Genomic DNA, 22,430 nt, shown 5'->3' with positions numbered 1-22,430 from the left:
TACATCCATACTACGTAATTCCTTTGATAGTAACAATTATTTTGGCAGTTTCTTTCGCTCACACTGGTGTAAACAATTGGGACGTCCCTTTAAGTTGTTATTTTATCCATATCTTTTTCATAAAGACATTAAGTCATAGTTTTTAAATACTGGAAAATTAAAAAATGATTTACAAAACTGAGTAATAGAATAATACATGAATTAGGTAAGTAACTTATAAATAGCAAATTAGCTTTTCTCTATTGTAATACCGCCTCATGTTCATTCATTCGTTATCTGTAAGCGCTTATCCAGTTCAGGGTCGCAGTGGGTCCAGAGCCTACCTGGAATCATGGGGCGCAAGGTGGGAATACACTCTGGAGGGGGCGCCAGTCCTTCAAAGGGGAACACACACACTCACACCTACAGACACTTTTGAGTCACCAATCCACCTACCATCGTGTGTTTTTGGACTGTGGGAGGAAACCGGAGTACCCAGAGGAAACCCATGCAGACACAGGGCGAACACACCACACTCCACACAGACAGTCACCCGGAGGAAACCCACGCAGACACAGAGAGAACACACCACACTCCTCACAGACATTCACCCGGAGGAAACCCACACAGACACAGGGAGAACACACCACACTCCTCACAGACAGTCACCCGGAGGAAACCCACGCAGACACAGGGAGAACACACCACACTCCTCACAGACAGTCACCCGGAGTGGGAATCCAACCCACAACCTCCAGGCCCCTGGAGCTATGTGACTGCGACACTAACCTGCTGCACCACCGTGCCACCCTTCCGTCTCATGTTGAAGAACCGTAAGTGTATCTAAAGTGTATGTTACACCAGGGGGCGGTGTAGAGCTCCCATCATCTGTGTTGGATAGAATTTATTGTCTGTTTAGTACAAAGAAAAACAAAATCTGTTCATGAAAACTTCCAACACACCAGATGAGAAGCTCTGAATTGCACCAGGAGCGAATTTTTTGCCAAATGATATTTCAAAGTGTGTGTAAAACTTTTGAAATGATCTGATCTTAAAGGATTCGTTTAGACTAGACGAACCCAATGGAATGAATCAGTGTTGCTTTTACCAAATCAACTAATGCACATCTGAACTTCTGAGAAAACAAGGGTGAGTTTTAACGCTCGTGTTTTACTACATTTTACTACTTTGTTTGCTAATAAAGAACGTACCTTTCAAAAACTACACTCATAAAGTTCACCCAGGTACCTTTACATTTTTGACTAAGAAAAGACTTAATGAGTGTCTGGGAACCCCTGTTAAACTACCTGCCGCTCAGACGGACATCAGCTGTTTTTGTGGTAATCCCAATAATGCAGCCTTTCTAGGGTGTTTCAGGGTCAGTTAGATTTTAGTGTTTGTTGTGTTTTGGCGCTTCCCTGGAAGACTACAGTACAAGGAAATGCGACAACGGCTTGGGGGAGGAGAAGAGACGCAGACGAATAACACAGACAGCAGGGAGGACCCAGGCCAGCCAACATGGGCCTGGCATTCCCTCACTCTCCTTCCAGCCGCTGACCCTTCCCTGCCCAGACGACCGCTAGCAACACTTGTCTGCAGGGCTCACCGGTGACCTTTGAGATGACAGTCCTTTATATGGGCGTCCAGATGGAGAAGCAACAAGCACTAAGCGATACGTGTGTAACGCACACCAGTCATAACACAGCCCCCGATAGCACTGCGCTCCATAGTGAGAACCACTGCCGTCTGTGGGGGTGGGTGGGGGGTTTCATTCATCTTTTGCTGGCTTCCCACACCACCCCATCCCCCCTCCCAGTCAGTGTTGATGTTTGTGGCTTAGACAGGGTTGACAGCCTCAGAGGGGAACACAGTTAGACAGGGCATAGAATAGTGGAGTGCCATGCATTTGAAAGTGGGTGAAAAATAAATGTTGGCAAGAAAACTATGGTCACCCCTTCCTGTCTCCATACCAACCACACACTGGCTACTCCACTGCTGTGTCTGAGAAGAAACAAACATTTACTCAAGCCATTTTTCAAGTACTGGTCTTTCAAACTGACTCTTCTTTGGCTCCTTTGACTAAGTCAGAATGTGTTTGGTGTAGTGGCAGGCTGGAGTTCAGTTCTTAGCTCTGGTAGGAACACTATGCTACAATAATTATAATAGCTCTTTATAAAGACCCCTGACGCATTCATTAGCCTCCCTTTGTAACGTGATAAAAAAGTTTAAGTTACTCTGGATAAGCCAAACCTGCCCAATGCCATACAGACAGAAAGAAAGTAAAATGATATAAAGAAAACTACACAAAAGCCCCAACAGAATTCATAAGGATTTTATTCAAATTGACTGTCAGTGTCCAGCCTCCAAGAACGGGTTTTCCTCCGACAAAATGTCCATTTTAAGTGTCCCCGTAAACATACCCGTGACGTTTGTTTGACTCTGAAGGTACAGTCATGCTTGCCATCATCTCTGCTACAACCCTTGTTCCGTAGCCAGTTTCCTGGGTCTGTTTTCACGCTTGCAGACCATGCTGTAGGTCCAGACACTCACAGCAACAGTGCACGCCAAATATGCAAAAGTCATTATGTTAGCCCACAGCACCCCCTAGCTATTTCTTCCAGGACCATGCCACTCCATAAACAGACTACACACTTACAACATCATTTCCCCACTGACAGATAACCAAAGAAGAATGACCATGTTTTCAATAAATGTTGAATTTGTCAATTTAAACTAAATTTAAATATGGTGTCTGCAAGATGGTCTAATAAGGTTGGGACCGATGCAGAATAAGAGAGAACAAATTAGAGAAAATTAAAGTTTTGAAAGAGTCCACAAAAGGAGATTGTACATCATTTAAAATTCAAAAAAATTCAAAACTTTAATTTCCATTTTTGTGGATTTGTAGTTTACTACATCATTTGAGCTGTCCTTCACATTGTGTGCAAGTTTCATGATGAATGGACCAATAAAATTCTCCAAAATAATATGGAATCAAATCTGAGTTAAGAAATCAACTCAAATTTAAGAGATTTTTTCTTCATTTTGTTACACATTTTGTGAAACAACAGTTTAAAAAAATATTCTTAACACAAGATGCAAATAATATAGGTCTGTAAAATCAGCAGCAGTAAGGACAGCTCCACGTAGAACAGAAACTTCACTCTAGAATACACAGATGACACAGGTCAGTACTGAGGGAAGTTGTTAGGCCCTGGACAGAGAGATAAACTGTTACCAAAGTGATAGCGAGTAGAGAGTGTGAGCAGCGGATCAAACTTCACTTACTGAACAAAGGAAATTATGACTGCAAACAGCAAACTTTGAGAGATACAGAATGAGTTCAGAAGTACACCAAAGTAAGCGTTAAACTGTGTGATAACTATCGCAATGATGTGTTCACACACGGAAACTTCAAATCACGAAAGGGTTCGTACTAATAGCATTAAAATCATTGGTTTTGAAATTGTGACCTGCTCTGAATAAAAGAAGGAAAAAGAAAAAACGTTGAAACCTTCTGACGTCCAGAACGTCATCCTTTTCTCACATTGTGGGTCACACTATCACCAGAAAATCTTAGTCACAATCTGATTCATCACAGGCGAGATCACAGTCTATCAGAGAATAATACAGATTCGAATCACTGAAACTAACTGATGTGCAAAGTTTCTCTGTAGCATTTAATTCTAATTGAAAACTCAAACATTCTACTGCTTTTATGATTACTGTTGTGTAGTAACAAAGTGGATTTTATTCAACGTAAATAATCTATAAGTTAAAGTACTAATACGCTACGTTCACAAACGCTACCGTCATCGCTGTCTTGAAATCATCTGAACCAAAACTCACATGTACTTCTGGATACAATATTCTCCCCAAGAACAGAACAAACCCTGCAATGCTTTTTCCTGATTGAGCTATACTCTTCACTTCATCTTCAAACTTATAAACGTACTTCATTTTTAGGTTATTTTTTGTTGAATACAATCACCGTAAAATGATGGAAAGAGTGGAAGAATGCCTGAACTCTGAGTTACAATTATACATTACGCAATTATAATAACACACAGAACTAAAAAATGGTGCTATACTTTTCTTCTTTAGTATAAAATCCATATCTCACTAAGTACAATTGCTTGGGATTTTTTCTACCAATGTGAAAGGTAATCAGACATCCGATATTAACTTTGACTGAGAAACGTCTACGGCAATATCTGATCAGTTTAATAAGATCAGCATCAGCACTGGTACCAATCCGTGATTCAGAACATGTGCATTCATACTAATCACAATAGGTAAGACAATAGGACACGTAAAGAAGCTACACAAGTAGCTGAATGTAAATGTCTGATACAGTGAAATAAACAGACAATCTAAACTTTCCAGTGATAAGTTAATGAAACTTCTCACATTTATTTTCTAACGCATGACTTTCAGAGTTGCTCCACACACAAGCGTACTGTTATAAGCAAAAACAACACCACAAGACATCGTCAGGGGACATCTGTATCTGACAGAGGGAAGATCAAAGCTTAAAAGCAGCCTTGGAAAAACATTTGGACTAAGAATGGACGGGATATCTGTCAGAAGGTGATTCCCACCGAGTCCTCGTGCCTAGATCAGGTTACCTCTGGCCAGCCACATGAAAGAGCCTCAGTAATCCACATACACAGGCGTCTTCAATTCCCCCTTGAGCCCCCCAACACAGCACCCTTTGCCCCTTTCCCCAAAAACAGGAGCAGCACCCAGACAATGGTAGCCGTTTCCACTGTCATGCCCCCCGTGCGCTCCACAAACATTTTACCCACTTCACAAAGGATTATCAAAACCCTGCACTGCCATTGTCCCTATCTACCTTGGGTGACTCAGTCTATCTCCGGAAAGCTCTCTTTTACTGGGTCGTTTCTTTGGGCTCTAGCCCCAAGGCCACTGAAGGGCAGTGTGTGGGGAGGTGATCAGACCCCCAAAAAGCCAGGGGGTGGGGGTGCAGCTGTAAATCTTGATGTCACCAATGGGGAGGCTGTTGCGAACCATTACCATAAATCTGACAAACGCTAATTTGATGGGAGGCTGTATCTGTCTGGACTCAGGCCGGTCTAGACGACCTATTGAGAGATTCTACAGCAGGGGGAACTGTTTGTTCCCTTACCAGGACCATCTGGATATAGCAATAAGCAGCAAGCGGCACAGTTCAGAGTGATCAAAGTGGGCCATTTCCATTGTCATTGTTAAGGGCAAGTTCTCGCCGCCATTATTCTGTAAGACACTCAATGTACATGCGCTTATTCAATGGACTCCCATCCTGAAAGCCTCAAGTTCACATTTATGTTGAGTTTATTTGGTTCAGCACAAAGACAGGTCACCTACAGAGAGTAACACAGCAACACATCCAGGACCAGACTGATATAAGACTGAATAGCAAGCCCTTTTCAAACCGAGGTACGAGGCAACACCACCAGGAAGGAGATTACTCTTTGGGTAACCAATCACTGCCTAGAACATTTTACATCTGAAGACAACATTGATGCTAAAAACTCAACAGAAGCAGCAGTTAAAGAATCACTAGGTAGTATTCTTAGCATACAATTACAGGGTGAAAATCATTGGGATTCTCCACTGGACTGTAATATTTATATTAATTTGTATTTTTAATTCACAGTTACACTTACATAGTGCATTTATAGAGCCCCAAGGATGCCTTACACCACACAGAACACCATTCCATTGAACATTCAATACACACAGACTGGCGGCAGTGCAATTCACACAGTGTACTCTCAACCAGAAACAGCCCGTCCACTTGGAGGACTGCATCAGGCACAAGGGGGTTCACCCAGGAGAGACTGCCATCTATATCTGGGCATACACACATATAGACATTCATTCACATACACACTCATTCACTCACACCAGAAGAGTTTCTTTTAGTAGTAGCAAATTCACATATCCTCCATGTTTTTGGACTGTAGGAGAAAACCAGTTACCCCGGAGGAAACCCATGCAGATACAGGGAAAACATGGAAGCTCCACCTATATGGGACTTGAACCCAAGATCCCTATGCTGTCCACTAAGCCACTGTGCCATCCAAAAATAGTAATAGGGAGATTAGAGCCTCTGATATTGCTACTCCAGGTTAAGCATTGCAGAAACTACACTATGTAACATTTGGTGGTGGAGGGGGGGTTCTTCCCTCTTCCAAAAGATATAAAGGGCACCACAATGATGTTAATGCTGTAATTGTAATGTAAAATACCACCTAGTGTTGCTTTAAATTGATTTAAATGACCACATTAACACAGTACTGAACTTCAAGCTCCTTTTTATATCCCACAGCTACACTCACACATCATATAAGCTACATCACTGACAGTGAGAAAGAGGGGTGCAGCAGTGGTCAGACAGGGCTGTGAAGGGGGCCTGCATTTGCAAAATAAATCGTGTAATTGGGAAGAGTGATTACCTTGGCCATATTAGCATAAGGCGGCAAAAACTTTGATTTCTGCCACACAATGTAGACGAAGAGATGGTTTCCGCACCAATATAGAGGATCAAAGCCAAAAGGGCCCCCTTTTGAAGGCTCTGAAATGAATGTATGAAGGCCAAGAGGGGTCTGGGAGTATCCTAACTCGAGACGAGGAGGAGGGTACGCTTTGTATATATCCGTTATCTCACCTTTTTGTTTACATTCGCTTTATCAGAGACCGGCCTGATTTATATAAAATCACCATCTCTTCTAACAAGTGTGGGAAAGTTTCCTTAGTGAGTATATTTACATCAAACCAAACAGCTCCTTCCTAATAAGCAGCTCTAGGCCCCACTGAAACAAAAAGACAAGGGCCCACTGAACAATTCATTTGGTTTAATACATAGTGTGGCAACTGAAGTTTGGCTTGGTGTGCAGAGAGCACTCAAACTGATTCTGAATATTCGTGCCCTGATTTCTTCATACATTAAATTACCATATTCCATTTTTAAATGTAGCACTATTTAATGACTTATGTTCTAATACAGTAAAAATTCAGGATTTTTTTATGTTAACTTCCACTTTGTGCTTTTATGTGTCATATGTTATACTTCTCAAACCTCTTTTTATCAATTACAAATAGATGACATTCATTTTCTGTAACCCTTATCCAGTTCAGGGTCACGGTGGATCCGGAGCCTACCTGGAATCGGTGGGCGCAGGAACACATTCTGGAGAGGGAGCCAGTCCTTCATAGGGCGACACACACTCACACATTCACTCACACACTCACACCTTTGGGCACTTCTGAGTCGCCAATCCACCTACTCCTCACAGACAGTCACCCGGAGGAAACCCACGCAGACACAGGGAGAACACACCACACTCCTCACAGACAGTCACCCGGAGGAAACCCACGCAGACACAGGGAGAACACACCACACTATTCACAGACAGTCACCCGGAGGAAACCCACGCAGACACAGGGAAAACACACCACACTTCTCACAGACAGTCACCCGGAGGAAACCCACGCAGACACAGGGAGAACACACCACACTCCTCACAGACAGTCACCCGGAGGAAACCCACACAGACACAGGGAGAGCACACCACACTCCTCACCACAATCTCACCTCCGGAGCGGGACTCGAACCCACAACCTCCAGGTCCCTGGAGCTGTGTGACTGCGACACTAACCTGCTGCACCAAGGTGCCGCCCCGCAAACACAATAACTTACATAATAATGCTTTAAAACCTATTTGTACACCTAATACTAATTATCCTCAAGTCCTCTCGACGTGAACCCAGAAGTTAATCATTTTCTATAGTCATGAATTCTCATTAGCTTAGTGGCCTTTGAAATACTCGCACACATCTGATGTCTAATACTGAGCTGATTGTCTGTCATTATCATCACTGACAACTATGACAGAATTCATTGTCATGCATTTTTTCCTAATTGACTGTTTATGGGGTCCATTAAAGGGGGTTAAGCCCTTTCACTTCCAGGCAGTGTGATTGTGGGGGTGGGGATGTGAGCATTCAGCTGCACCCAACATGAATCCTTCAGACATTCTTTGATGGAACATGTCCGTTTGGGGCTTAGATGCCAAAATGTATTAGAAATAGATCCATAATTTGGTATTTAGGACTGGAAATAACGAGCAGACTGTATAATGGATGTAGGTTAAATTCACAGAGTATAGTGTGAGGGGGGTGTCCTTTTATAGGGTGGCATTGATGGGTGAAGGGGGGGGGGGGGTGGCTGAAACCTAGCAGCATATGAGGGGGTTTATGCCAATTTGCATAATTAACTGTTGACATAAACTCACACTAATGATGGTTCTTTCAAGTTGCAGGACGGGGTACAGTTACACTCTTGGGAATAAGCACTTATGTTGCAAAGGTTAAAATGTTGAGTCTGAAATGGAACCGTATTTGAAAAGTGTTGCAGAAGTAAATTTGAAAATATTTACACTGCTCAGTGTGTACAACCTCTAATTTCAACCCATGGTAAATGACTTATTAATCTTTACTTTATTATTATTATTTTATTTATTTATTAACATATACCCAATGATGGGCGGCACGGTGGCGCAGCAGGTTAGTGTCACAGTCACACAGCTCCAGGGACCTGGAGGTTGTGGGTTCGATTCCTGCTCCGGGTGACTGACTGTGAGGAGTGTGGTGTGTTCTCCTTGTGTCTGCGTGGGTTTCCTCTGGGTGACTGTCTGTGAGGAGTGTGGTGTGTTCTCCCTGTGTCTGCGTGGGTTTCCTCCAGGTGACTGTCTATGAGGAGTGTGGTGTGTTCTCTCTGTGTCTGCGTGGGTTTCCTCCGGGTGACTGTCTGTGAGGAGTGTGGTGTGTTCTCCCTGTGTCTGCGTGGGTTTCCCCCGGGTGACTGTTTGTGAGGAGTGTGGTGTGTTCTCCCTGTGTCCGCATGGGTTTCCTCCGGGTGCTCCGGTTTCCTCCCACAGTCCAAAAACACACGTTGGTAGGTGGATTGGCGACTCAAAAGTGTCCGAGTGTGTGAGCGAATCTGTGAGTGTGTGTGTCGCCCTGTGAAGGACTGGCGCCCCCTCCATGGTGTATTCCTGCCTTGCGCCCAATGATTCCAGGTAGGCTCTGGACCCACCGCGACCCTGAACTGGATAAGGGTTACAGATAATGAATGAATTTTGTGTAGTTTTAGAAATTACAATTTTCATTTTATTCAACCAAAAAATAGCCTAAAACTTAAGTAGTTCAAAACTGACAAGAGAGAAGAATTTACTGATCACAGCATTTATTATTATTATTATTTAATAAAAGTGCTGCAAGAGCATGTGCATTGATTTAATCTGTTCTTGGGGATAATACTGTATCCAAAAGTACAACTGAATTTTGATTTAGACGATTTGAAGACGGGGAATTTGTGTGATTGTGAATGTTGCGTATTGTTATTTAATTTTTTGATTAGTTCACTAAATTATAATAATATGTTACAAAAAACACGTTAAACCTTATTTTTACACCTAATATATGACCACATTCAATGCACATTCCCTTAGGACTAGTGACAGGTGGCAAACAAAATGCTATCTCACTCGGTCTGTCTAAACTACCGCCACCAAAGTCTACAGGAATGCAACCAATTATCCCCATTGAGACAGGATCTCCACTTTGCAAAAACCAGTGAAAATACTTCAATTAACATGCTCCTATAACATGTTCTTTCAGAGAAAACATAAAAATCTTCCACGAAAAAAAAGAATTAATCTACATTTTAAACGTTTAGGAAAGTTTTTTTCAAAATCGTAATACATTTAAACCTAGTAGAGCTTTTAAAACTTGTAAGTCCCTGCAGGTGTGCTACAGTTAGACTGGGTGTAGCTGCTTATGGGCAGCATTGACCTACCCCCTGAAGGCAAAGGCAGCAGAAAAAAGGGAATGTCACAGGAACATCTAGGAAGAATGTAGGCCAGAGTTAAAGCGACACTAAACAAATCACAAAACAAAAAACAACAAATAAAACACACAGCACCACACCACAATGTAAGACAAGACAAAGTCAAAGGAAATATGCTTGAGCTTATTTAAAGTAAATACAAGCCTAGAAACACCTAGTAGTAGGAAAAGTATACACAGGTGAAAACCCTAACAAACAAGGTGGAGGAGACGTGTGGAGACTGGAGGCTTTCCAAAACACAGCTCCAGATGCACAATGAAAAACTGCTGTTAGCTATCAAACTAATAGCTTTAAACAACACAAGACCGAACCAGTCTGGGAATAAATACTGACAAAGTTAAGTCAAGGACCAGCTTAAAATGTTTGAAAGGGTTCAGTTGTTGATTTGGAAAAAGCTGAGGGCCAAAGTATGCTTTTTAGTATTTTCTATCTACAAACAAAATGATCATTAATAAACTGTTTATAATGTTTATTCAGGTCTGAAGTTGTGCCTGATGATCAGAAGGATGACCAACAACTTACCTACCATCTGATCTGCCCAATCGCTCGGTGTGGGAGATGAGTCTCCAGGATGGAAGCGCTCCAGGACCAGGGTTGATGTCCACTTCAAACGTTAGCTATTGTATCTAGTAATGTGGTCTAGCTAGTGATTGTGAGTCAGCAGTGTTTACTCCATCAGAATTCATTCATTCATTCATTATCTGTAACCGCTTATCCAGTTCAGGTTCGCGGTGGGTCCAGAGCCTACCTGGAATCATTGGGCGCAAGGCGGGAATACACCCTGGAGGGGGCGCCAGTCCTTCACAGGGCAACACACACACTCTCACATTCACACACACACTCACACCTACAGACACTTTTGAGTCATCAATCCACCTACCAATGTGTGTTTTTGGACTGTGGGAGGAAAGCGGAGCACCCGGAGGAAACCCACGCGGACACAGGGAGAACACACCACACTCCTCACAGACAGTCACCCGGAGGAAACCCACGCGGACACAGAGAGAACACACCACACTCCTCACAGACAGTCACCCGGAGGAAACCCACGCGGACACATGGAGAACATCCCACACTCCTCACAGACAGTCACACGGAGGAAACCCACACAGACACAGGGAGAACACACCACACTCCTCACAGACAGTCACCCGGAGGAAACCCACGCAGACACAGGGAGAACACACCAACTCCTCACAGACAGTTACCCGGAGCAGGAATTGAACCCACAACCTCCAGGTCCCTGAGCTGTGTGACTGCGACACCTACCTGCTGCGTCACATGAAGAGGGTGCAATAACCCTTTAGCATCAATAATGAAAAAGGCTCATGTTTAAAAGATATTTATTTTTATGTCAAAGCATTGAATACAGAGATTAGGATAGCAAACTAACATTCTTATTTAGATGTGTGATATTTCTGATGTGTAGTCCACAGCTTATGAAATTACATATACACATAAAGTCTTTTGAAAATTCTATTAGTGTACGACATCTGCAATTTACATTTGGATCCATAAAATGTTATGTCTTATTTTGCTTGCACCTTCTAAAAGGATAAAGAACATCTAGCACTGCGAACAGAACACTGACATAGCTAACAGAATTAAACCTGTTAAATATCAATGCTTAATAATAGCAGGCCTTAAAAGATATCTGCAGGCTAATGTTATGCAGTAAGCTTAATATTTTTTATGTTAATTACAGCTTTTATCACACTAAATAAGTGCAGTCTTGTCTATAGGACAAGGAACATGATCATGATAATTGCATCACACTCATAAAAATAAAGGACTAGGTTTCTTTGAGCAATGCCACAGAAGAACCACTTTTGATTCCCTGAAGAAGCATTTTTGTTGAGTGATTGAGAGATGGATTTTTAAACCTTTAAAAGGTTCTTCACACACATCTCTTAAACAAAAATGGTTCTTATATGGAATCACTCAATGAGCCCTTTGTAGCACCTTTATTTTTAAGAGTGCAGTGGCTATAAAGAGACAATCCTCGAAAACAGTTGTTGTGAACCTCGGCTGCCGTACGTATCTTCTGTCTGTAGGTTAATAGCAGCTAGGAGTGCACTGGAATGATGGATTATTTCACTGTCCTGCTGTCAGTGTATTACAATTACAAAACTATATAGAAACATCTTTCCCTATAAAACATTTCTCAGTGTTGTGTTGCTTCTGTCAGGAGTCTGTCGTTTACTTCAGAGAAACTATAGCATCGTATATGAGCACAACGTCTTTTCTTTCTCACTGGTAAAAAGCCAGTTTCTCACTCTTGTCCTGTCCTTGTCAAGTCAGATCAAATCCTATAACCTGTTCTAGAGCAATGCTGCCACTGACTGGCCACAGCAACACTGCCACAGTGTACAAAAGCAGCTAAGCTAAGACCAATCCGACTGCATGTGTATTTGTTGGTTTATTTTGGTCAGTACTTTATCCCAACTGAACTGCACCCTCAGGAACTCCACCTCATTTAAAGACTACTTTAATATACTTCTAAACAAACCATTTTACCTTTTGCTAAAGACCAAAATCTATACTCATGTAAAACTCATGACATAGCAAGGTAACTGTGGGTTAAGGATAAACTGCTTAAAACTATACTTCCTCTAACAATTTCACACTCTTCATGCAGAGACCACAACAAGAGAAATAGGTGGGAGATGATTAAAAACGCAAGCATAGTGTTAAAACAAAGAGGACATTGTTGTTGTAAGAGAGGCTAAGCAGGTGTTAGCTTAGCGCTTTAGCTGCTGAGGAGAAGAGGTTGAATCTCACACTACTACTTCTTACAGCATGAATGGCACTAAACAACACAGCAAAAGTGCACTAAATTTTAAACTGGGACTTGTGCAGATTATGAAGGAATAAAAAGTATTTAAATATTACAATACATGTGTAGCACAGATGTTAATGTTGACATTAAGCCAGAGAAAGTGATATTGGAGAAGCTGAACAGATTTGCCGGTTTCTTTAGGTTAGAAAAGGCTGAAAATGTATAGAAATGATGTGTTAGCATTACAACAATGTGGACTGTTAATAACAAAGCAAGCGAAAGCTTTTCATAGTTGAGTATTTTTAGAGATTATTTGTATTTGGTATAAAATAAGCCAAGTACAAGTTACTTTAAGCTGTAATGAAATTATATATAGCATAACATTTTTAATATTATATTTAATTTTTATTTTTTTTTTGTATAATACTGTACATTTTTGGGAGGCGGGGTCATAGTAAACATCCTGCTTGTCTGCTCTGTGCATGGAAACGTACGGTTGGAGTCATATGTGATGTAATGGTGCCACTTAGTGGTCAAACGTTTACTAGTGAGACTGAATAAATAAAGTCTTAGTGTAAAGCTAATATCATTTGTGGCCTTTGTCAAAATGTGGAGTTTTTGCTCCTAACCTTAACTTTGCCTGAAAGTCCACTATATATAAAAGGCCCAAAAGAAAAAAAGAGCTATAATTCAAACGTAAACTGAAAAGAAAAAGACTAGTTTTAATAAAAAGACCATCCAGTAAAATAAAGTGTTTACACACTAGAGGATATATAAGTGAAATAAGCAGCCAACACTGTAAGTGAACGTTTCCACTCTGAAATGGCAGAATTCCAAGGACAGTCTCCAAAGGGCAGATTCAGTAAACAAGGATTTCTGATGTCACAAACGTAAATAACCAATCCCAAAAGCCAAAACCAAACTAATGAGGCAGGGATCTTGAACTGTAAAAGAATGTGAAGGTTAAGCCTTACATCTAAATCACTTTTGAACTTTGATGAACAGGGATATGATTTTAGGGGTTCAACCCATGAACAGAATTTTTATAAGACTAGTTTGAGGTAAAATCTAATTTCAATTTCTATGTTCTTACCCAAAAATTGTTTCATATGCAATGATATGACATCAAGTTAGATCAGTGGTTCTTAAAATGGGGGGCAGGTGCCCGAGGGGGACACAGCAAGGCAAGTGAATGGGATACATAAAGGTGTCACATGTAATAATTCCAATATTTATTATAGTTTTTTGCTTTGTTCAATTTGTTCAATGTTTTGTATGAATTACAATGATTAACACAAATTCCTGAATGCTTCAATTCATCATAAAAATAAGCAAAGCATTATTTCCACCACTACTACTTAATTCATTCATTGTCTGTAAGCGCTTATCCAGTTCGGGGTCACGGTGGGTCCAGAGCCTACCCAGAATCACTGGGCGCAAGGCAGGAATACACCCTGGAGGGGGCGCCAGTCCTTCACAGGGCAACACACACTCAGACATTCACTCAAATCTACGGACACTTTTGAGTCACCAATCCACCTACCAACATGTGTTTTTGGACTGTGGGAGGAAACCGGAGCACCCGGAGTAAACCCACGCAGACACAGGGAGAACACACCACACTCCTCATAGACAGTCACCCGGAGGAAACCCACACAGACACAGGGAGAACACACCACACTCCTCACAGACAGTCACCTGTTGCCGGTTTCTTTAGGTTAGAAAAGGCTGAAAATGTATAGAAATGATGTGTTAGCATTACAACAATGTGGACTGTTAATAACAAAGCAAGCGAAAGCTTTTCATAGTTGAGTATTTTTAGAGATTATTTGTATTTGGTATAAAATAAGCCAAGTACAAGTTACTTTAAGCTGTAATGAAATTATATATAGCATAACATTTTTAATATTATATTTAATTTTTATTTTTTTTTTGTATAATACTGTACATTTTTGGGAGGCGGGGTCATAGTAAACATCCTGCTTGTCTGCTCTGTGCATGGAAACGTACGGTTGGAGTCATATGTGATGTAATGGTGCCACTTAGTGGTCAAACGTTTACTAGTGAGACTGAATAAATAAAGTCTTAGTGTAAAGCTAATATCATTTGTGGCCTTTGTCAAAATGTGGAGTTTTTGCTCCTAACCTTAACTTTGCCTGAAAGTCCACTATATATAAAAGGCCCAAAAGAAAAAAAGAGCTATAATTCAAACGTAAACTGAAAAGAAAAAGACTAGTTTTAATAAAAAGACCATCCAGTAAAATAAAGTGTTTACACACTAGAGGATATATAAGTGAAATAAGCAGCCAACACTGTAAGTGAACGTTTCCACTCTGAAATGGCAGAATTCCAAGGACAGTCTCCAAAGGGCAGATTCAGTAAACAAGGATTTCTGATGTCACAAACGTAAATAACCAATCCCAAAAGCCAAAACCAAACTAATGAGGCAGGGATCTTGAACTGTAAAAGAATGTGAAGGTTAAGCCTTACATCTAAATCACTTTTGAACTTTGATGAACAGGGATATGATTTTAGGGGTTCAACCCATGAACAGAATTTTTATAAGACTAGTTTGAGGTAAAATCTAATTTCAATTTCTATGTTCTTACCCAAAAATTGTTTCATATGCAATGATATGACATCAAGTTAGATCAGTGGTTCTTAAAATGGGGGGCAGGTGCCCGAGGGGGACACAGCAAGGCAAGTGAATGGGATACATAAAGGTGTCACATGTAATAATTCCAATATTTATTATAGTTTTTTGCTTTGTTCAATTTGTTCAATGTTTTGTATGAATTACAATGATTAACACAAATTCCTGAATGCTTCAATTCATCATAAAAATAAGCAAAGCATTATTTCCACCACTACTACTTAATTCATTCATTGTCTGTAAGCGCTTATCCAGTTCGGGGTCACGGTGGGTCCAGAGCCTACCCAGAATCACTGGGCGCAAGGCAGGAATACACCCTGGAGGGGGCGCCAGTCCTTCACAGGGCAACACACACTCAGACATTCACTCAAATCTACGGACACTTTTGAGTCACCAATCCACCTACCAACATGTGTTTTTGGACTGTGGGAGGAAACCGGAGCACCCGGAGTAAACCCACGCAGACACAGGGAGAACACACCACACTCCTCATAGACAGTCACCCGGAGGAAACCCACACAGACACAGGGAGAACACACCACACTCCTCACAGACAGTCACCTGGAGGAAACCCACACAGACACAGGGAGAACACACCACACTCCTCACAGACAGTCACCCGGAGGAAACCCACGCAGACACAGGGAGAACACACCACACTCCTCATAGACAGTCACCCGGAGGAAACCCACACGGACACAGGGAGAATACACCACACTCCTCACAGACAGTCACCTGGAGGAAACCCACACAGACACAGGGAGAACACACCACACTCCTCACAGACAGTCACCCGGAGGAAACCCACACAGACACAGGGAGAACACACCACGCTCCTCACAGACAGTCACCCGGAGCGGGGCTCGAACCCACAACCTCCAGGTCCCTGGAACTGTGCAACAGCGACGCTACCTGCTTATTTATTTTTCCCACATTTTTTACCACTGAGTTTTCTCATATTCACAAAATTTCAAAACCACTACATTACTCACGATATTAGCATAAGATCCAGAGCCTGTTTGGAATATGGTAAAGGTAATGCATAAATATATATATGTTATATATTTATGGCCTTTGTACATGTATACAATGTAATCTGAACTCTGCATTTAACCCATCCATGGCAGTAAACACACACTAGTGAGTAGGGGAAGTGAGCCCACACACTCAGACCAGCAGGCAGCCACCCTCAGTGGCCTGGGGGTTAGCTGCTTTACTCAAGAGCACTTCGGCTGGGGATATTTTCTAGAAACGTCTTCTGATTGACTACATATGGTGTAAGGGTTCGATGTAAACTGTGCGGTTCTATTTTTAGTTCTAACAGAACTGTGCCTAGGCGTGTGCTAAACACGTGGAACCATGACTGAAATGGAAGTGCAGCAGTTTTCCCCTTCACTGGTGCCATAATGAAGCCACTTCAGAGGCTAATGAGGAGCAATAAGGCTTTCAGCCCTGAAGCCACAGCTGTTGCCTGGACACCACATTCACTGTTTAGACAAGTCTTACTCTTTCCACATTTGCAAGATGCATTGTACACAAGTTGTACATGAGTTATTTGGGCACCTTATATGTGTATGTGCTCGATTCACAGTAGGTTTACCATCTGAGATTTGTTACATTACACTGCGGTTGCTGCTGTCTCAAGTCACAATGACTGAACTGTTCCAGCGCTCTGAACAGAAATGATCTAAAGTCCATCCTAGTTTGATCATCCATAGAGTTCTGCACGCTACAGAGTGGACTTGGGTTTACACTGTGTAATCAATAACGCTGCGTTGCTTCTCGGATTTCGTTCTTCAACCTCTTTGTAAAAGAACGTAACTTAGACGTACACCAAATAAATTTATTGTTGTTGTGAACTTGATCAGATCCGATGCTGTTCAAACTGATTAGATGCAGATGTTTTCCATAACACACAAATGACACAAATTCCTGAACCAAATTCCTGTTCCATCGTACATTACAAATCCCATACTGGCAGAAGAATTCCTTCTCATCCTTTCCCACCTACTGTACTCTACGACTAAGCCCCCCTTTTGGAATATTTGTTTGTTTCTCCAAAGGAGGGCTTTCTGGGAATAGGACCATGCATTCTTGCCCGTGTTTATTACATGAAAAAACAAATTAACATGGACTTTTCCTTTTATGCCGAGCAGTAGATGTGTGTGTACAAGAGTCTCACGTTTCCTGTGTGTGCTGGAGAAGAACATTACAGGAAATATTCATCGCAACATCTTTGGACAGGAGTTCTAAGACTTCTGTAAATAACCTTGTAATCACGGGTGTGTATATCACCACTCTTCATCAGGACATTTTCACACACTGAAGGACAGCTGCTGTGTTCAAATGGGGTTGTAAACTACACATTTTTGGACAGATATATATAATGTATACAATATAAATGCTAAACAACACCCCCCTGATCAGAAAACAAGGTACAAATACATGTAGCACATTAATAAGCGGGCAGTACGAACACATTTCCACTGACTCTCAAACATCTGACATATTTTTAAAAATCAGAAAATTACCGTCAATATTTCTGAAGGCCTGAGTTTGGTAATTTCCTTTATACAGACTATTGTTAGACTTTTTTTACACATCCACAAAGTGTGAAAGACAATGAGCACTGACATGAAGATTATTCTTTTCTGCTCCATTATAAAGACATTCTGAGAAGTACATTTTGACAAGCAGCGTATGCATTTTATTTTGTGAATTTCCCCACTATCTTTTCGTATGTTTCACCACAGTGTGTAGCCTGGAGGTTGTACTGTGTAACACACCTGTTTCACTTGTTAAACTGTGCTCCTGACTCCAACACAAGCAAAAGCTAATGTTCACATTCTGTAATGTAATGATTTTAGAAAAGGTTAACAAAGATCAACAGACAATGGTCAACAGAAAACCCAGCTGTAACCTGACAATGTGAAAAACACGTGTGTCATAAATTTGTACAGCCATCATTTACTCATCCTTAAAAACGAATGGAATCAACTGGATTTTCACAACAATAAAGTGTACAATTGTGGGGCAAAATGATCCTAAAGCATTCATTCATTCATTGTCTGTAACCCTTATCCAGTTCAGGGTCGCGGTGGGTCCAGAGCCTACCTGGAATCATTGGGCGCAAGGCGGGAATACACCCTGGAGGGGGCGCCAGTCCTTCACAGGGCGACACACACACACATTCACTCACACCTATGGACACTTTTGAGTCACCAATCCACCTACTAACGTGTGTTTTTGGACTGTGGGAGGAAACCGGAGCACCCGGAGGAAACCCACGCAGACACAGAAAGAACACACCACACTCCTCACAGACAGTCACCTGGAGGAAACCCACACAGACACAGGGAGAACACACCACACTCCTCACAGACAGTCACCCGGAGGAAACCCACGCCGACACAGGGAGAACACACCACACTCCTCACAGACAGGCACCCGGAGGAAACCCACGCAGACACAGGGAGAACACACCACACTCCTCACAGACAGGCACCCGGAGGAAACCCACGCAGACACAGGGAGAACACACCACACTCCTCACAGACAGTCACCCGGAGGAAACCCACGCAGACACAGAGAGAACACACCACACTCCTCACAGGATCCTAAAGCAGATGCTAAGAATTTTCAGTGACCTCCAACTGTAGGCTATGATTTATGAGTGTATTTATATTAAACACTATATTGTATGACAACTCACAAAACAACAACAAAATAGAATAAAATTTACTAAAATAAAGCTGATTACATTGTAAAATACGTTCACAATTGATGCTTATAATAATTACAGCAGACTCCAAACACATGAAATAAAACTGTTTTTTCATAAAACATTTCTAATCAAGTAGAACCACTATTTCTTACAATTCTTACAGTGATTAAATTCAAAGAAATGACATGGCCACGAATCAACAGCAGCGGCTCCACTGGCACCTCCAGTGTCTTTAAACAGAGTGGAGAGTCCTGATTGACTTACCGTGTACAAGCCAATCCTGCACAGCGCTATAGAGAGCCGAATGTGTTCAGACATCGTCCCCAGCAACAGCGTTACCAACAACGACCCAACGAGCCGAGCCAGAGTAATTGAAGAAGGCCGGGAGGAGGAAAAGCTTTCAGGCGCAAAGCCACAAAAGCCACTTTGAGGCACAGCCCAGCGGGATATCAACAGGCAGAAAAGGCAGTCTGAGTTTAGATTCTATCAACAGCAGAAGAGGAGGAGACCACGGTCTTCATCTTCCATTCATAAACAAACAGAGAGAGAGAGAGAGAGAAAGGGGGAGTGAGAGAGAGAAAAGACAACAACTAGAAGAGGCATAGATTAGAGCCAGGCTTTTCTCCAGAGATTATCAGATAAGAAGAGCACCGTACTCCAAAATAAAACTCTTAATTGGATTAGGCACTTTTACACACCTATGCAATAATGAATGAAACACAACCACAGCAGTGAACTAAAGACAGCTTTGGAATATTCTAGTAAATAGGGACTGTTTGTAATGTCTATGAGGATAGAGACATTCATTCATTCATTGTCTGTAACCCTTATCCAGTTCAGGGTCGTGGTGGGTCTGGAGCCTACCCGGAATCACTGGGCGCTGGAGGGGGTGCCAGTCCTTCACAGGGCGACACACACTCACACATTCACTCACAACTACCGACACTTTTTGAGTGGAAAGAGACATAAGGATCATTTAACGTAATGCAAATAGTTGGTTTTTGTGTGTGTGTGTGTGTGTGTGTTATGCATGTATGTTATGCGTGTGTGTGTGTGTCTGTGTTATGTGTGTTTGTGTGTGTGTATGTTATGCGTGTGTTTGTGTGTGTGTTATGCGTGTGTATGTGTGTATGTATGTTATGCGTGTGTGTGTGTGTGTATGTTATACGTTTGTGTGTTATGCATGTGTGTGTGTTATGCGTATGTGTGTGTGTGTGTGTGTGTGTGTTATGCGTGTGTGTGCATGTCTGTCTGCAGGCACTGTGTTGTAACACCTGAATGGCATATGCAAATACCTGCCAGCGATTTCATTACTGTAGTGAAATATTACTAATTTTTGCAGACATTTCCATAACAGAATCAACAGCAGAATTGCCCATAACAGTGATGATTATTGTTAATGTTTAGTTGCTATTATTATCATCATTATTATTATCATCATTATTATTATCATCATCATTATTATTATTATTATTATTATTATTACTATTATTATTATTATTACTATTATTATTATTATTACTATTATTATTATTATTGGTATTATTAGTATAACTACAATTTTTGTGTTCAGTATGTCTTCCCTATTTTCCTGCTGCCATCAGAGGCATCAAGCATGCAACACAAAATACAACCACAACAAGGTAATGGCTTCCTACACTCCTCCTAAAGTTACATAGTGCCGTTTCTGCAGTGCTGAGCCCGAGTGGCTCTTTTCTCCCTGTTACAGCTCAGTGGAGCATTTCGATGATTTTGAAGCTGTAATTTTAAGGCAAAAACACTATCTAGAGTTTTTTTACTGATGTTGAGTTGTACACTAAACCTATACATTGTTTTTTTTTCACACAGACCTTTCAGCCAAAACATTAAAACGATATGTATGCAGAACAACAGATGAAGTACAGTTTGTAATGTAAATGCGTGCATGAAATAATAAAAATATAAAATAGTTGCTGAGGTCATGTTTAGAGTTTTCTAAGTGCACTATGAGAAGACACCACAAGGTGGCAGCAATGACCTGAAGATAAAGTTGCCTCTCAAACTCACACTTACATTGGACTAGTTTACAACCAACTCAACCCACCAAACCAAGACTTCAGCCAAGAGTGTTCCACCTGATAATTATTCACCGGGGGGGGGGGTGTTGTTTCCTGCACTGCAGTGTGAGCACATCCCAAGACCACTTCATTTGCTTACTCTATAAAAAGGACCAACTTAGCAGCCACCCATTGCCCCCCATGGGCCAGAAACCTAAGCTGACTGTGGTCTTATTATAGCTCTGCATCATACAAATGTGACTATGTTGAAGTCTGATGAGCTCAGGCAGCAGCACAGAGTCACAGCCCCTTTCTACTCCCTTGGTGACATGGCTGAAACAGGACTCACCATTTCTCACTGGATCTCCTGCCCAGTGCGGTACCAAGACCATTTTAAAAGAAGGGAACTTGACCAATGTGCAGAACAACATCAGCTATTTGCTTTGCCTGGACCTTCATGCCAAGAACGTAAGGCAGAGGCTGTGGGTGGGAGCACAGACAGTGACAATGAGGATTCAGGAGAACCTCTGTTCAGAATATTACTGGACGTGACCCAGTTCAAACCAGAGGACATCCTGATCCAGGTTTTTGAAGGATGGCTGTTGATTCGTGGGCACCATGGGGTGAGGATGGATGAGCATGGGTTTATATTACGTAGCTTCACCAGACAGTACCATCTTCCGGACCAGCAGCTCCAGGCGGGTGACCTGACGGCTACGTTGTGTCAAGATGGGATACTGGTGGTGGAGACTAAAGACAGATGGTGGTCAGCGTCTGATTAGTGAAGCCATTAGGCTCTTGGTCACATCACCAAATGACGACGAGGGAAATGGACTGTTTAGGTTTCACATCATTGATGAGCACTGTGTTTAATCATCATGGGATTGTATTTGGAAATGTATTTAAACAAACAATTTGATTTGCATTGTTTTAATATGTCTACATTGTTTAATTTGAAAGCTTGTAAATAACCATATACCTACAATAAATATATACGTTACCTTTAGTATGCTGTGTCGATATTAACTCTTATCTCACACAAACAAAATCTTTGGCTAATCTAATGCTAATGGTTTACTTTCTTATTGGATATGGCGAGATAATCTTGGACACAAGTGAATAACCTAGTGCATCTGTGACTGAGTCATACAAGCACTGCAAAAAACAACCTATTAATCAGTTTCAGCTTTTCTCCAAATGGGCCCGTTTGAATCTCATGATGCGCAAAGCCAGAGAACATAGATGTACCACGATTTTCTCCCTCACATAGTTTACTGACGTCTGGGAAATAACAAATGCCAGTCCTACAGCATAGATTTATGGATACAGTCAAATCAATGTTT

General features: G+C 41.6%; 2 protein-coding genes across 2 annotated transcripts in view; one reads left to right on the top strand and one right to left on the bottom strand.

The window, feature by feature from the left end:
• The window catches only part of LOC136677371 (ADP-ribosylation factor-like protein 15), a 111,773-nt gene extending 92,403 nt beyond the window's left edge, over positions 1 to 19,370 (bottom strand). Inside the window, exon 1 of the mRNA XM_066654895.1 lies at positions 19,316 to 19,370. Coding sequence (XP_066510992.1) covers positions 19,316 to 19,369 — 54 coding nt within the window. The 5' untranslated portion in view covers position 19,370. The remainder of the gene's footprint in view (positions 1 to 19,315) is intronic.
• Positions 19,371 to 21,350: 1,980 nt separating this feature from the next.
• LOC136677370 (heat shock protein beta-3-like) lies at positions 21,351 to 21,869 on the top strand. Its single transcript, XM_066654893.1, has one exon. It carries the CDS (start codon positions 21,351 to 21,353, stop codon positions 21,867 to 21,869), a length of 519 nt encoding a protein of 172 aa, XP_066510990.1.
• Positions 21,870 to 22,430: the final 561 nt, after the last annotated feature.

This window comes from Hoplias malabaricus, chromosome X2, assembly GCF_029633855.1.
Source record: "Hoplias malabaricus isolate fHopMal1 chromosome X2, fHopMal1.hap1, whole genome shotgun sequence".
NCBI classification, from domain to species: Eukaryota; Metazoa; Chordata; class Actinopteri; order Characiformes; family Erythrinidae; genus Hoplias; species Hoplias malabaricus.
The sequence above is the reverse complement of the archived record's forward strand: the minus strand, read 5'-3'. Positions and strand labels throughout refer to the sequence as shown.

What these genes read in the sequence shown, in the direction of transcription:
- LOC136677370 (XM_066654893.1), top strand. Translation starts at nt 21,351, where the DNA reads ATGTTGAAGTCTGATGAGCTCAGGCAGCAGCACAGAGTCACAGCCCCT.